General features: G+C 43.7%; 1 protein-coding gene across 1 annotated transcript in view; it reads left to right on the top strand.

Moving 5' to 3' along the window:
• Window positions 1-16,382, top strand: part of adcyap1b (adenylate cyclase activating polypeptide 1b) — a 30,930-nt gene extending 14,548 nt beyond the window's left edge. The window contains exons 3-4 of the mRNA XM_029703859.1: window positions 10,774-10,878; window positions 16,146-16,382. Of these exons, the coding sequence (XP_029559719.1) occupies window positions 10,774-10,878; window positions 16,146-16,329 (289 nt within the window). The 3' untranslated portion in view covers window positions 16,330-16,382. The remainder of the gene's footprint in view (window positions 1-10,773; window positions 10,879-16,145) is intronic.
• Window positions 16,383-16,758: the final 376 nt, after the last annotated feature.

Here is a 16,758-nt window from a genome sequence, read left to right on the forward strand (position 1 = left end):
TAATGTGTCTAGGGTTGTGTTGTATGGGGTTCTAATTCGAATGTGTCTAGGGTTGTGTTGTATGGGGTTCTGATTCTAATGTGTCTAGGGTTGTGTTGGTGTGTTGGGGTTCTGATTCTAATGTGTCTAGGGTTGTGTTGGTGTGTCAGGGTTCTGATTCTAATGCATCTAGGGTTGTATTGGTGTGTCGGGGTTCTTATTCTAATGTGTCTAGGGTTGTGTTGTATGGGGTTCTGATTCTAATGTGTTCAGGGTTGTGTTGTATGGGGTTCTGAGTCTAATGTGTCTAGGGTTGTATTGGTGTGTTGGGGTTCTGATTCTAATGTGTCTAGGGTTGTGTTGGTGTGTCGGGGTTCTGATCCTAATGTGTCTAGGGTTGTGTTGGTGTGTAGGGGTTCTGATTCTAATGTGTCTAGGGTTGTGTTGGTGTGTTGGGGTTCTGATTCTAATGTGTCTAGGGTTGTGTTGGTGTGTCAGGGTTCTGATTCTAATGTGTCTAGGGTTGTGTTGTATGGGGTTCTGATTCTAATGTGTCTAGGGTTGTGTTGTTGGGGTTCTGATTCTAATGTGTCTAGGGTTGTGTTGGTGTGTCGGGGTTCTGATTCTAATGTGTCTAGGGTTGTATTGGTGTGTTGGGGTTCTGATTCTAATGTGTTCAGGGTTGTGTTGTATGGGGTTCTGATTCTAATGTGTCTAGGGTTGTATTGGTGTGTCGGGGTTCTGATTCTAATGTGTCTAGGGTTGTGTTGGTGTGTCGGGGTTCTGATTCTAATGTGTCTAGGGTTGTGTTGTATGGGGTTCTGATTCTAATGTGTCTAGGGTTGTGTTGTATGGGGTTCTGATTCTAATGTGTCTAGGGTTGTGTTGGTGTGTCAGGGTTCTGATTCTAATGTGTCTAGGGTTGTGTTGTATGGGGTTCTGATTCTAATGTGTCTAGGGTTGTATTGGTGTGTTGGGGTTCTGATTCTAATGTGTCTAGGGTTGTGTTGTATGGGGTTCTGATTCTAATGTGTTCAGGGTTGTGTTGTATGGGGTTCTGATTCTAATGTGTCTAGGGTTGTGTTGGTGTGTTGGGGTTCTGATTCTAATGTGTCTAGGGTTGTGTTGTTGAGTAGGGGTTTGGATTCTAATGTGTCTAGGGTTGTATTGGTGTGTTGGGGTTCTGATTCTAATGTGTCTAGGGTTGTGTTGGTGTGTCGGGGTTCTGATTCTAATGTGTCTAGGGTTGTGTTGTTGGGGTTCTGATTCTAATGTGTCTAGGGTTGTGTTGGTGTGTTGGGGTTCTGATTCTAATGTGTCTAGGGTTGTGTTGGTGTGTCGGGGTTCTGATGCTAATGTGTCTAGGGTTGTGTTGTATGGGGTTCTGATTCGAATGTGTCTAGGGTTGTATTGGTGTGTTGGGGTTCTGATTCTAATGTGTTCAGGGTTGTGTTGTATGGGGTTCTGATTCTAATGCATCTAGGGTTGTGTTGGTGTGTCGGGGTTCTGATTCTAATGTGTCTAGGGTTGTGTTGGTGTGTCAGGGTTCTGATTCTAATGTGTCTAGGGTTGTGTTGTTGGGGTTCTGATTCTAATGTGTCTAGGGTTGTGTTGGTGTGTCGGGGTTCTGATTCTAATGTGTCTAGGGTTGTATTGGTGTGTTGGGGTTCTGATTCTAATGTGTTCAGGGTTGTGTTGTATGGGGTTCTGATTCTAATGTGTCTAGGGTTGTATTGGTGTGTCGGGGTTCTGATTCTAATGTGTCTAGGGTTGTGTTGGTGTGTCGGGGTTCTGATTCTAATGTGTCTAGGGTTGTGTTGTATGGGGTTCTGATTCTAATGTGTCTAGGGTTGTGTTGTATGGGGTTCTGATTCTAATGTGTCTAGGGTTGTGTTGGTGTGTCAGGGTTCTGATTCTAATGTGTCTAGGGTTGTGTTGTATGGGGTTCTGATTCTAATGTGTCTAGGGTTGTATTGGTGTGTTGGGGTTCTGATTCTAATGTGTCTACGGTTGTGTTGTATGGGGTTCTGATTCTAATGTGTTCAGGGTTGTGTTGTATGGGGTTCTGATTCTAATGTGTCTAGGGTTGTGTTGGTGTGTTGGGGTTCTGATTCTAATGTGTCTAGGGTTGTGTTGTTGAGTAGGGGTTTGGATTCTAATGTGTCTAGGGTTGTATTGGTGTGTTGGGGTTCTGATTCTAATGTGTCTAGGGTTGTGTTGGTGTGTCGGGGTTCTGATTCTAATGTGTCTAGGGTTGTGTTGTTGGGGTTCTGATTCTAATGTGTCTAGGGTTGTGTTGGTGTGTTGGGGTTCTGATTCTAATGTGTTCAGGGTTGTGTTGTATGGGGTTCTGATTCTAATGCATCTAGGGTTGTGTTGGTGTGTTGGGGTTCTGATTCTAATGTGTCTAGGGTTGTGTTGGTGTGTCGGGGTTCTGATGCTAATGTGTCTAGGGTTGTGTTGTATGGGGTTCTGATTCGAATGTGTCTAGGGTTGTATTGGTGTGTTGGGGTTCTGATTCTAATGTGTTCAGGGTTGTGTTGTATGGGGTTCTGATTCTAATGCATCTAGGGTTGTGTTGGTGTGTCGGGGTTCTGATTCTAATGTGTCTAGGGTTGTGTTGGTGTGTCAGGGTTCTGATTCTAATGTGTCTAGGGTTGTGTTGTATGGGGTTCTGATTCGAATGTGTCTAGGGTTGTGTTGTATGGGGTTCTGATTCTAATGTGTCTAGGGTTGTGTTGGTGTGTTGGGGTTCTGATTCTAATGTGTCTAGGGTTGTGTTGGTGTGTCAGGGTTCTGATTCTAATGCATCTAGGGTTGTATTGGTGTGTCGGGGTTCTTATTCTAATGTGTCTAGGGTTGTGTTGTATGGGGTTCTGATTCTAATGTGTCTAGGGTTGTGTTGGTGTGTCAGGGTTCTGATTCTAATGTGTCTAGGGTTGTGTTGGTGTGTCAGGGTTCTGATTCTAATGTGTCTAGGGTTGTATTGGTGTGTTGGGGTTCTGATTCTAATGTGTCTAGGGTTGTGTTGGTGTGTTGGGGTTCTGATTCTAATGTGTCTAGGGTTGTGTTGTATGGGGTTCTGATTCTAATGTGTCTAGGGTTGTGTTGGTGTGTTGGGGTTCTGATTCTAATGTGTCTAGAGTTGTGTTGGTGTGTTGGGGTTCTGATTCTAATGTGTCTAGCGTTGTGTTGTATGGGGTACTGATTCTAATGTGTCTAGGGTTGTGTTGGTGTATCGGGGTTATGATTCTAATGTGTCTAGGTTTGTATTGTATGGGGTTCTTATTCTAATGTGTCTAGGGTTGTGTTGGTGTGTTGGGGTTCTGATTCTAATGTGTCTAGGGTTGTGTTGTATGGGGTTCTGATTCTAATGTGTCTAGGGTTGTGTTGTATGGGGTTCTGATTCTAATGTGTCTAGGGTTGTATTGGTGTGTTGGGGTTCTGATTCTAATGTGTTCAGGGTTGTGTTGGTGTGTCGGGGTTCTGATTCTAATGTGTCTAGGGTTGTATTGGTGTGTTCGGGTTCTGATTCTAATGTGTCTAGGGTTGTGTTGGTGTGTCAGGGTTCTGATTCTAATGCATCTAGGGTTGTGTTGGTGTGTCGGGCTTCAGATTCTAATGTGTCTAGGGTTGTGTTGTATGGGGTTCTGATTCTAACGTGTTTAGGGTTGTGTTGGTGTGTTGGGGTTCTGATTCTAATGTGTCTAGGGTTGTGTTGTTGTATAGGGGTTCTGATTCTAATGTGTCTAGGGTTGTATTGGTGTGTTGTGGTTCTGATTCTAATGTGTCTAGGGTTGTGTTGTTGAGTAGGGGTTTGGATTCTAATGTGTCTAGGGTTGTATTGGTGTGTTGGGGTTCTGATTCTACTGTGTCTAGGGTTGTGTTGGTGTGTCGGGGTTCTGATTCTAATGTGTCTAGGGTTGTGTTGTTGGGGTTCTGATTCTAATGTGTCTAGGGTTGTGTTGGTGTGTTGGGGTTCTGATTCTAATGTGTTCAGGGTTGTGTTGTATGGGGTTCTGATTCTAATGCATCTAGGGTTGTGATGGTGTGTTGGGGTTCTGATTCTAATGTGTCTAGGGTTGTGTTGGTGTGTCGGGGTTCTGATGCTAATGTGTCTAGGGTTGTGTTGTATGGGGTTCTGATTCGAATGTGTCTAGGGTTGTATTGGTGTGTTGGGGTTCTGATTCTAATGTGTTCAGGGTTGTGTTGTATGGGGTTCTGATTCTAATGCATCTAGGGTTGTGTTGGTGTGTCGGGGTTCTGATTCTAATGTGTCTAGGGTTGTGTTGGTGTGTCAGGGTTCTGATTCTAATATGTCTAGGGTTGTGTTGTATGGGGTTCTGATTCGAATGTGTCTAGGGTTGTGTTGTATGGGGTTCTGATTCTAATGTGTCCAGGGTTGTGTTGGTGTGTTGGGGTTCTGATTCTAATGTGTCTAGGGTTGTGTTGGTGTGTCAGGGTTCTGATTCTAATGCATCTAGGGTTGTATTGGTGTGTCGGGGATCTGATTCTAATGTGTCTAGGGTTGTGTTGTATGGGGTTCTGATTCTAATGTGTCTAGGGTTGTGTTGGTGTGTCAGGGTTCTGATTCTAATGTGTCTAGGGTTGTGTTGGTGTGTCAGGGTTCTGATTCTAATGTGTCTAGGGTTGTATTGGTGTGTTGGGGTTCTGATTCTAATGTGTCTAGGGTTGTGTTGGTGTGTTGGGGTTCTGATTCTAATGTGTCTAGGGTTGTGTTGTATGGGGTTCTGATTCTAATGTGTCTAGGGTTGTGTTGGTGTGTTGGGGTTCTGATTCTAATGTGTCTAGGGTTGTGTTGGTGTGTTGGGGTTCTGATTCTAATGTGTCTAGCGTTGTGTTGTATGGGGTTCTGATTCTAATGTGTCTAGGGTTGTGTTGGTGTATCGGGGTTCTGATTCTAATGTGTCTAGGTTTGTATTGTATGGGGTTCTTATTCTAATGTGTCTAGGGTTGTGTTGGTGTGTTGGGGTTCTGATTCTAATGTGTCTAGGGTTGTGTTGTATGGGGTTCTGATTCTAATGTGTCTAGGGTTGTGTTGTATGGGGTTCTGATTCTAATGTGTCTAGGGTTGTATTGGTGTGTTGGGGTTCTGATTCTAATGTGTTCAGGGTTGTGTTGGTGTGTCGGGGTTCTGATTCTAATGTGTCTAGGGTTGTATTGGTGTGTTCGGGTTCTGATTCTAATGTGTCTAGGGTTGTATTGGTGTGTTGGGGTTCTGATTCTAATGTGTTCAGGGTTGTGTTGTATGGGGTTCTGATTCTAATGTGTCTAGGGTTGTGTTGGTGTGTTGGGGTTCTGATTCTAATGTGTCTAGGGTTGTGTTGTTGAGTAGGGGTTTGGATTCTAATGTGTCTAGGGTTGTATTGGTGTGTTGGGGTTCTGATTCTAATGTGTCTAGGGTTGTGTTGGTGTGTCGGGGTTCTGATTCTAATGTGTCTAGGGTTGTGTTGTTGGGGTTCTGATTCTAATGTGTCTAGGGTTGTGTTGGTGTGTTGGGGTTCTGATTCTAATGTGTTCAGGGTTGTGTTGTATGGGGTTCTGATTCTAATGCATCTAGGGTTGTGTTGGTGTGTTGGGGTTCTGATTCTAATGTGTCTAGGGTTGTGTTGGTGTGTCGGGGTTCTGATGCTAATGTGTCTAGGGTTGTGTTGTATGGGGTTCTGATTCGAATGTGTCTAGGGTTGTATTGGTGTGTTGGGGTTCTGATTCTAATGTGTTCAGGGTTGTGTTGTATGGGGTTCTGATTCTAATGCATCTAGGGTTGTGTTGGTGTGTCGGGGTTCTGATTCTAATGTGTCTAGGGTTGTGTTGGTGTGTCAGGGTTCTGATTCTAATGTGTCTAGGGTTGTGTTGTATGGGGTTCTAATTCGAATGTGTCTAGGGTTGTGTTGTATGGGGTTCTGATTCTAATGTGTCTAGGGTTGTGTTGGTGTGTTGGGGTTCTGATTCTAATGTGTCTAGGGTTGTGTTGGTGTGTCAGGGTTCTGATTCTAATGCATCTAGGGTTGTATTGGTGTGTCGGGGTTCTTATTCTAATGTGTCTAGGGTTGTGTTGTATGGGGTTCTGATTCTAATGTGTTCAGGGTTGTGTTGTATGGGGTTCTGAGTCTAATGTGTCTAGGGTTGTATTGGTGTGTTGGGGTTCTGATTCTAATGTGTCTAGGGTTGTGTTGGTGTGTCGGGGTTCTGATCCTAATGTGTCTAGGGTTGTGTTGGTGTGTAGGGGTTCTGATTCTAATGTGTCTAGGGTTGTGTTGGTGTGTTGGGGTTCTGATTCTAATGTGTCTAGGGTTGTGTTGGTGTGTCAGGGTTCTGATTCTAATGTGTCTAGGGTTGTGTTGTATGGGGTTCTGATTCTAATGTGTCTAGGGTTGTGTTGTTGGGGTTCTGATTCTAATGTGTCTAGGGTTGTGTTGGTGTGTCGGGGTTCTGATTCTAATGTGTCTAGGGTTGTATTGGTGTGTTGGGGTTCTGATTCTAATGTGTTCAGGGTTGTGTTGTATGGGGTTCTGATTCTAATGTGTCTAGGGTTGTATTGGTGTGTCGGGGTTCTGATTCTAATGTGTCTAGGGTTGTGTTGGTGTGTCGGGGTTCTGATTCTAATGTGTCTAGGGTTGTGTTGTATGGGGTTCTGATTCTAATGTGTCTAGGGTTGTGTTGTATGGGGTTCTGATTCTAATGTGTCTAGGGTTGTGTTGGTGTGTCAGGGTTCTGATTCTAATGTGTCTAGGGTTGTGTTGTATGGGGTTCTGATTCTAATGTGTCTAGGGTTGTATTGGTGTGTTGGGGTTCTGATTCTAATGTGTCTACGGTTGTGTTGTATGGGGTTCTGATTCTAATGTGTTCAGGGTTGTGTTGTATGGGGTTCTGATTCTAATGTGTCTAGGGTTGTGTTGGTGTGTTGGGGTTCTGATTCTAATGTGTCTAGGGTTGTGTTGTTGAGTAGGGGTTTGGATTCTAATGTGTCTAGGGTTGTATTGGTGTGTTGGGGTTCTGATTCTAATGTGTCTAGGGTTGTGTTGGTGTGTCGGGGTTCTGATTCTAATGTGTCTAGGGTTGTGTTGTTGGGGTTCTGATTCTAATGTGTCTAGGGTTGTGTTGGTGTGTTGGGGTTCTGATTCTAATGTGTTCAGGGTTGTGTTGTATGGGGTTCTGATTCTAATGCATCTAGGGTTGTGTTGGTGTGTTGGGGTTCTGATTCTAATGTGTCTAGGGTTGTGTTGGTGTGTCGGGGTTCTGATGCTAATGTGTCTAGGGTTGTGTTGTATGGGGTTCTGATTCGAATGTGTCTAGGGTTGTATTGGTGTGTTGGGGTTCTGATTCTAATGTGTTCAGGGTTGTGTTGTATGGGGTTCTGATTCTAATGCATCTAGGGTTGTGTTGGTGTGTCGGGGTTCTGATTCTAATGTGTCTAGGGTTGTGTTGGTGTGTCAGGGTTCTGATTCTAATGTGTCTAGGGTTGTGTTGTATGGGGTTCTGATTCGAATGTGTCTAGGGTTGTGTTGTATGGGGTTCTGATTCTAATGTGTCTAGGGTTGTGTTGGTGTGTTGGGGTTCTGATTCTAATGTGTCTAGGGTTGTGTTGGTGTGTCAGGGTTCTGATTCTAATGCATCTAGGGTTGTATTGGTGTGTCGGGGTTCTTATTCTAATGTGTCTAGGGTTGTGTTGTATGGGGTTCTGATTCTAATGTGTCTAGGGTTGTGTTGGTGTGTCAGGGTTCTGATTCTAATGTGTCTAGGGTTGTGTTGGTGTGTCAGGGTTCTGATTCTAATGTGTCTAGGGTTGTATTGGTGTGTTGGGGTTCTGATTCTAATGTGTCTAGGGTTGTGTTGGTGTGTTGGGGTTCTGATTCTAATGTGTCTAGGGTTGTGTTGTATGGGGTTCTGATTCTAATGTGTCTAGGGTTGTGTTGGTGTGTTGGGGTTCTGATTCTAATGTGTCTAGAGTTGTGTTGGTGTGTTGGGGTTCTGATTCTAATGTGTCTAGCGTTGTGTTGTATGGGGTACTGATTCTAATGTGTCTAGGGTTGTGTTGGTGTATCGGGGTTCTGATTCTAATGTGTCTAGGTTTGTATTGTATGGGGTTCTTATTCTAATGTGTCTAGGGTTGTGTTGGTGTGTTGGGGTTCTGATTCTAATGTGTCTAGGGTTGTGTTGTATGGGGTTCTGATTCTAATGTGTCTAGGGTTGTGTTGTATGGGGTTCTGATTCTAATGTGTCTAGGGTTGTATTGGTGTGTTGGGGTTCTGATTCTAATGTGTTCAGGGTTGTGTTGGTGTGTCGGGGTTCTGATTCTAATGTGTCTAGGGTTGTATTGGTGTGTTCGGGTTCTGATTCTAATGTGTCTAGGGTTGTGTTGGTGTGTCAGGGTTCTGATTCTAATGCATCTAGGGTTGTGTTGGTGTGTCGGGCTTCTGATTCTAATGTGTCTAGGGTTGTGTTGTATGGGGTTCTGATTCTAACGTGTTTAGGGTTGTGTTGGTGTGTTGGGGTTCTGATTCTAATGTGTCTAGGGTTGTGTTGTTGTATAGGGGTTCTGATTCTAATGTGTCTAGGGTTGTATTGGTGTGTTGTGGTTCTGATTCTAATGTGTCTAGGGTTGTGTTGTTGAGTAGGGGTTTGGATTCTAATGTGTCTAGGGTTGTATTGGTGTGTTGGGGTTCTGATTCTACTGTGTCTAGGGTTGTGTTGGTGTGTCGGGGTTCTGATTCTAATGTGTCTAGGGTTGTGTTGTTGGGGTTCTGATTCTAATGTGTCTAGGGTTGTGTTGGTGTGTTGGGGTTCTGATTCTAATGTGTTCAGGGTTGTGTTGTATGGGGTTCTGATTCTAATGCATCTAGGGTTGTGATGGTGTGTTGGGGTTCTGATTCTAATGTGTCTAGTGTTGTGTTGGTGTGTCGGGGTTCTGATGCTAATGTGTCTAGGGTTGTGTTGTATGGGGTTCTGATTCGAATGTGTCTAGGGTTGTATTGGTGTGTTGGGGTTCTGATTCTAATGTGTTCAGGGTTGTGTTGTATGGGGTTCTGATTCTAATGCATCTAGGGTTGTGTTGGTGTGTCGGGGTTCTGATTCTAATGTGTCTAGGGTTGTGTTGGTGTGTCAGGGTTCTGATTCTAATATGTCTAGGGTTGTGTTGTATGGGGTTCTGATTCGAATGTGTCTAGGGTTGTGTTGTATGGGGTTCTGATTCTAATGTGTCCAGGGTTGTGTTGGTGTGTTGGGGTTCTGATTCTAATGTGTCTAGGGTTGTGTTGGTGTGTCAGGGTTCTGATTCTAATGCATCTAGGGTTGTATTGGTGTGTCGGGGATCTGATTCTAATGTGTCTAGGGTTGTGTTGTATGGGGTTCTGATTCTAATGTGTCTAGGGTTGTGTTGGTGTGTCAGGGTTCTGATTCTAATGTGTCTAGGGTTGTGTTGGTGTGTCAGGGTTCTGATTCTAATGTGTCTAGGGTTGTATTGGTGTGTTGGGGTTCTGATTCTAATGTGTCTAGGGTTGTGTTGGTGTGTTGGGGTTCTGATTCTAATGTGTCTAGGGTTGTGTTGTATGGGGTTCTGATTCTAATGTGTCTAGGGTTGTGTTGGTGTGTTGGGGTTCTGATTCTAATGTGTCTAGAGTTGTGTTGGTGTGTTGGGGTTCTGATTCTAATGTGTCTAGCGTTGTGTTGTATGGGGTTCTGATTCTAATGTGTCTAGGGTTGTGTTGGTGTATCGGGGTTCTGATTCTAATGTGTCTAGGTTTGTATTGTATGGGGTTCTTATTCTAATGTGTCTAGGGTTGTGTTGGTGTGTTGGGGTTCTGATTCTAATGTGTCTAGGGTTGTGTTGTATGGGGTTCTGATTCTAATGTGTCTAGGGTTGTGTTGTATGGGGTTCTGATTCTAATGTGTCTAGGGTTGTATTGGTGTGTTGGGGTTCTGATTCTAATGTGTTCAGGGTTGTGTTGGTGTGTCGGGGTTCTGATTCTAATGTGTCTAGGGTTGTATTGGTGTGTTCGGGTTCTGATTCTAATGTGTCTAGGGTTGTATTGGTGTGTTGGGGTTCTGATTCTAATGTGTTCAGGGTTGTGTTGTATGGGGTTCTGATTCTAATGTGTCTAGAGTTGTATTGGTGTGTCGGGGTTCTGATTCTAATGTGTCTAGGGTTGTGTTGGTGTGTCGGGGTTCTGATTCTAATGTGTCTAGGGTTGTGTTGTATGGGGTTCTGATTCTAATGTGTCTAGGGTTGTGTTGGTGTGTTGGGGTTCTGATTCTAATGTGTCTAGGGTTGTGTTGGTGTGTCAGGGTTCTGATTCTAATGCATCTAGGGTTGTATTGGTGTGTCGGGGTTCTGATTCTAATGTGTCTAGGGTTGTGTTGTATGGGGTTCTGATTCTAATGTGTCTAGGGTTGTGTTGGTGTGTCGGGGTTCTGATTCTAATGTGTCTAGGTTTGTATTGTATGGGGTTCTTATTCTAATGTGTCTAGGGTTGTGTTGGTGTGTTGGGGTTCTGATTCTAATGTGTCTAGGGTTGTGTTGTATGGGGTTCTGATTCTAATGTGTCTAGGGTTGTGTTGGTGTGTCGGGGTTCTGTTTCTAATGTGTCTAGGGTTGTATTGGTGTGTTGGGGTTCTGATTCTAATGCATCTAGGGTTGTGTTGTATGGGGTTCTGATTCTAATGTGTCTAGGATTGTATTGGTGTGTTGGGGATCTGATTCTAATGTGTCTAGGGTTGTGTTGTTGCATTGGGGTTCTGATTCTAACATGTCTCTGTGTTGTTGTGTTGTCTCAGAACAGAGAGACGTGCGGAGGAGGTGGTAGCTAGAACACTGAGGGAGATTCTGGGCCAGCTGACAGCGAGGCAGTATCTCACTGCACTGATGATGATACCTGTAGGGTAAGAGACCTGTTATTCACTGCTCTGATGTTGATACCTGTATGAACCTGTTATTCACTGCTCTGATGATGATACCTGTATGAACCTGTTATTCACTGCTCTGATGATGATACCTGTAGGGAAAGATACCTGTTATTCACTGCTCTGATGATGATACCTGTATGAACCTGTTATTCACTGCTCTGATGATGATACCTGTATGAACCTGTTATTCACTGCTCTGACGATGATACCTGTATTTGAACATCTAGGCCATGTGCTGTTATAATCTCCACCCAGCACAGCCAGAAGAGGACTGGCCACCCCTCATAGCCTGGTTCCTCTCTAGGTTTCTTCCTAGGTTTTGGCCTTTCTAGGGAGTTTTTCCTAGCCACCGTGCTTCTACACCTGCATTGCTTGCTGTTTGGGGTTTTAGGCTGGGTTTCTGTACAGCACTTTGTGATATCAGCTGATGTAAGAAGGGCTATATAAATACATTTGATTTGATTTGATTTGACCTGTATGAACCTGTTATTCACTGCTCTGATGATGATACCTGTATGAACCTGTTATTCACTGCTCTGATGATGATACCTGTATGAACCTGTTATTCACTGCTCTGATGATGATACCTGTATGAACCTGTTATTCACTGCTCTGATGTTGATACCTGTATGAACCTGTTATTCACTGCTCTGATGATGATACCTGTATGAACCTGTTATTCACTGCTCTGATGTTGATACCTGTATGAACCAGGTTATTCACTGCTCTGATGATGATACCTGTATGAACCTGTTATTCTCTGCTCTGATGATGATACCTGTATAGCCTATAGTAGTATGACCTGTGTGGTACGATGTATATGCTGTTGTTCTGTGTTGCAGTGAGGATAGCAGTTGGATCTATGTAGGGTAGAGCATGTAGCCTTGTCCAGAATGAAAAGACAATAGGGCATGAGTCTATCTTTTGTTTAAGTAATGTGAGACAGCTTCATGTTCAAGTTCACCCCCTGGACAGGTGCTAGTCTATCACATGGCTTCCCCCCAATCCATCTCTTTAATGCTGTGCCAAGCTAGTCTATCACAGGGCCTTAAGGATATGCATTGGGTTAATAAGGAGATGGATTGTTTTAATAAGGGGATGGATTGGGTTAATAAGGAGATGGATTGGGTTAATAAGGAGATGGATTGGGTTAATAAGGAGATGGATTGGGTTAAGGCCCTGTGATAGACTAGCTTGACACTCAGCATTAAAGAGATGGATTGGGTTAAAAAGGAGATGGATTGGGTTAAGGCTCTGTGATAGACTAGCTTGACACTCAGCATTAAGGAGATGAATTGGGTTAAGGCCCTGTGATAGGCTAGCTTGGGTTAATGCTGAGTGCCAAGCAGTGAGGCATTTGTTATCATTTTTGGAGTCTTTAGTAAAACCCAACCAGGGATCAAAACCCCAACCTTCAGAGAGCAGACACTCTACTAGTAGGATCTATGTAGTAGGATCTACAGCATGTAGTAGGATCTATGTAGTAAGATCTACAGCATGTAGTAGGATCTATGTAAAAAAATCTATGTAGTAGGATCTACAGCATGTAGTAGGATCTATGTAGTAGGATCTACAGCATGTAGTAGGATATATGTAGTAGGATCTAATGTAGTAGGATCTACAGCATGTAGTAGGATCTATGTAGTAGGATCTACAACATGTAGAAGTATCTATGTAGTAGGATCTACAACATGTAGTATCAAATCAAAATCAAATCAAATGTATTTATATAGCCCTTCTTACATCAGCTGATATCTCAAAGTGCTGTACAGAAACCCAGCCTAAAACCCCAAACAGCAAGCAATGCAGGTGTAGAAGCACGGTGGCTAGGAAAAACTCCCTAGAAAGGCCAAAACCTACGAAGAAACCTAGAGAGGAACCAGGCTATGAGGGGTGGCCAGTCCTCTTCTGGCTGTGCCGGGTGGAGATTATAACAGCACATGGCCTGGATGTTCAAATGTTCATAAATGACCAGTATGGTCAAATAATAATAATCATAGTAGTTGCCGAGGGTGCAACAAGTCAGTAACACAAGAGTAAGTGTCAGTTGGCTTTTTCATAGCCAATCTTTGAGAGTATCTCTACCGCTCCTGCTGTCTCTAGAGAGTTGAAAACAGCAGGTCTGGGACAGGTAGCACGTCCGGTGAATAGGTCAGGGTTCCAGCAGGTCTGGGACAGCAGGTCTGGGACAGGAAGCACGGCCAGGTGAACAGGTCAGGGTTCCATAGCTGCAGGCAGAACAGTTGGAACTGGAGCAGCAGCACGGCCAGGTGAACTGGGGACAGCAAGGAGTCATCAAGCCAGGTAGTCCTGAGGCATGGTCCTAGGGCTCAGGTCCTCCGAGAGAGAGAAAGAAAGAAAGAGAAAGAGAGAATTAGAGAGAGCATATTTAAATTCACACAGGACACCGGAAAAGACAAGAGAAATACTCCAGATGTGACAGACTGACCCTAGCCCCCCGACACATAAACTACTGCAGCATAAATACTGGAGGCTGAGACAGGAGGGGTCAGGAGACACTGTGGCCCCATCCGATGAAACCCCCGGACAGGGCCAAACAGGTAGGATATAACCCCACCCACTTTGCCAAAGCACAGCCTCCACACCACTGGAGGGATATCTCCAACCACCAACATACCATCCCGGGACAAGGCCGAGTATAGCCCACAAAGATCTCCGCCATGGCACAGCCCAAGGGGGGGCGCCAACCCAGACAGGAAGACCACGTCAGTGACTCAACCCACTCAAGTGACGCACCCCTCCCAGGGACGGCATGGAAGAACACCAGTAAGCCAGTGACTCAGCCCCCGTAATAGGGGTAGAGGCAGAGAATCCCAGTGGAAAGAGGGGAAACCGGCCAGGCAGAGACAGCAAGGGCGGTTCGTTGCTCCAGCCTTTCCGTTCACCTTCACGCCCCTGGGCCAGACTACACATAATCATAGGACCTACTGAAGAGATGTGTCTTCAGTAAAGACTTAAAGGTTGAGACTGAGTCTGCGTCTCTCATATGGGTAGGCAGACTATTCCATAAAAATGGAGCTCTATAGGAGAAAGCCCTGCCTCCAGCTGTTTGCTTAGAAATTCTAGGAACAACTAGGAGGCCCGCGTCTTGTGACCGTAGCGTACGTGTAGGTATGTACGGCAGGACCAAATCGGAAAGATAGGTAGGAGCAAGCCCATGTAATGCTTTGTAGGTTAGCAGTAAAACCTTGAAGTCAGCCCTTGCCTTAACAGGAAGCCAGTGTAGGGAGGCTAGCACTGGAGTAATATGATACAATTTTTGGGTTCTAGTCAGGATTCTAGCAGCCGTATTTAGCACTGACTGAAGTTTATTTCGTGCTTTATCCGGGTAGCCGGAAAGTAGAGCATTGCAGTAGTCCAACCTAGAAGTAACAAAGGCATGGATACATTTTTCTGCGTCATTTTTGGACAGAAAGTTTCTGATTTTTGCAATGTTACGTAGATGGAAAAAAGCTGTCCTTGAAACAGTCTTGATATGTTCTTCAAAAGAGAGATCAGGGTCCAGAGTAACGCCGAGGACCTTCCCAGTTTTATTTGAGACGACTGTACAACCATCAAGATTAATTGTCAGATTCAACAGAAGATCTCTTTGTTTCTTGGGACCTAGAACAAGCATCTCTGTTTTGTCTGAGTTTAAGAGTAGAAAGTTTGCAGCCATCCACTTCCTTATGTCTGAGACACAGGCTTCTAGCGAGGGCAATTTTGGGGCTTCACCATGTTTCATTGAAATGTACAGCTGTGTGTCATCCGCATAGCAGTGAAATTTAACATTATGTTTTCGAATGACATCCCCAAGAGGTAAAATATATAGTGAAAACAATAGTGGTCCTAAAGTAGTAGTAGGATCTATGTAGTAGGATCTACAGTATGTAGTAGGATCTACTGTATGTAGTAGGATCTACTGTATGTAGTAGGATCTACTGTATGTAGTAGGATCTATGTAGTAGGATCTACTGTATGTAGTAGGATCTACTGTATGTAGTAGGATCTACTGTAGTAGGATCTACTGTATGTAGTAGGATCTACTGTATGTAGTAGATCTATGTAGTAGGATCTACTGTATGTAGTAGGATCTATGTAGTAGGATCTACTGTATGTAGTAGGATCTACTGTATGAAGTAGGATCTACTGTATGTAGTAGGATCTATGTAGTAGGATCTACTGTATGTAGTAGGATCTACTGTATGTAGTAGGATCTACTGTATGTAGTAGGATTTATGTAGTAGGATCTACTGTATGTAGTAGGATCTACTGTATGTATTAGGATCTATGTAGTAGGATCTACTGTATGTATTAGGATCTATGTAGTAGGATCTACTGTATGTAGTAGTATCTATGTAGTAGGATCTACTGTATGTAGTAGGATCTATGTTGTATGATCTACAGTATGTAGTAGGATCTATGTAGTAGGATCTATGTAGTAGGATCTACTGTAGTAGAATCTAATGTATGTAGTAGAATCTACTATATGTAGTAGGATCTACTGTATGTAGTAGGATCTACTGTATGTAGTAGGATCTACTGTATTTAGTAGAATCTAATGTAGTAGGATCTACTGTATGTAGTAGGATCTAATGTATGTAGTAGGATCTACTGTATTTAGTAGAATCTAATGTAGTAGGATCTACTGTATGTAGTAGGATCTATGTTGTAGGATCTACTGTGTGTAGTAGGATCTACAGTTTGTAGTAAGATCTAATGTAGTATGATCTACTGTATGTGGTAGTATCTACTGTATGTAGTAGGATCTACTGTATGTAGTAGGATCTACTGTATTTAGTAGAATCTAATGTATGTAGTAGGATCTACTGTATGTAGTAGGATCTACTGTATTTAGTAGAATCTAATGTAGTAGGATATACTGTATGTAGTAGGATCTACTGTATTTAGTAGAATCTAATGTAGTAGGATATACTGTATGTAGTAGGATCTACTGTATGTAGTAGGATCTACTGTATGTAGTAGGATCTATGTAGTAGGATCTATAGTATGTAGTAGGATCTATAGTATGTAGTAGGATCTACTGTATGTAGTAGGATCTACTGTATGTAGTAAGATCTATAGTATGTAGTAGGATCTACTGTATGTAGTAGGATCTATTTAGTAGGATCTATATACTAATATGACATATAGTATGACGTAGTAATATGATTATGTGTTTAAGTGAGGAGAGCGGAATGTAGTACCATGCTGTACTAATATGTTGTCCCATGTCAATGCAGTGAGGAGAGAAGTATGGAGGATGAATCGGAGCCGTTATCAAAGCGTCACTCAGACGGCATCTTCACAGACGGCTACAGTCGCTACAGGAAACAGATGGCTATGAAGAAGTACCTGGAGGCAGTGTTGGGGAGAAGGTACAGACAGCGATTTAAGAACAAAGTATGGAGGCTCACATATTTGTAGCGACTCTAGCCCTTCCTTACCCTGACCCTAAACCTAACCCTGACCCTAACTCTGACCCTAACCCTAACTCTGACCCTAACTCTGACCCTAACCCTAACTCTGACCCTAACCCTAACTCTGACCCTAACCCTAACTCTGACCCTAACCCTAACTCTGACCCTAACTCTGACCCTAACCCTAACTCTGACCCTATCTCTGACCCTGACCCTAACTCTGACCCTAACTCTGACCCTAACCCTAACTCTGACCCTAACTCTGACCCTGACCCTAACTCTGACCCTGACCCTAACTCTGACCCTGACCCTAATTCTGACCCTGACCCTAACTCTGACCCTGACCCTAACTCTGACCCTGACCCTAACTCTGACCCTAACTCTGACCCTAACTCTCTGTTGTATATACGCATCCTTCAAACTACATTCTTATGAA

This window comes from Salmo trutta, chromosome 21, assembly GCF_901001165.1.
Source record: "Salmo trutta chromosome 21, fSalTru1.1, whole genome shotgun sequence".
NCBI lineage: Eukaryota > Metazoa > Chordata > Actinopteri > Salmoniformes > Salmonidae > Salmo > Salmo trutta.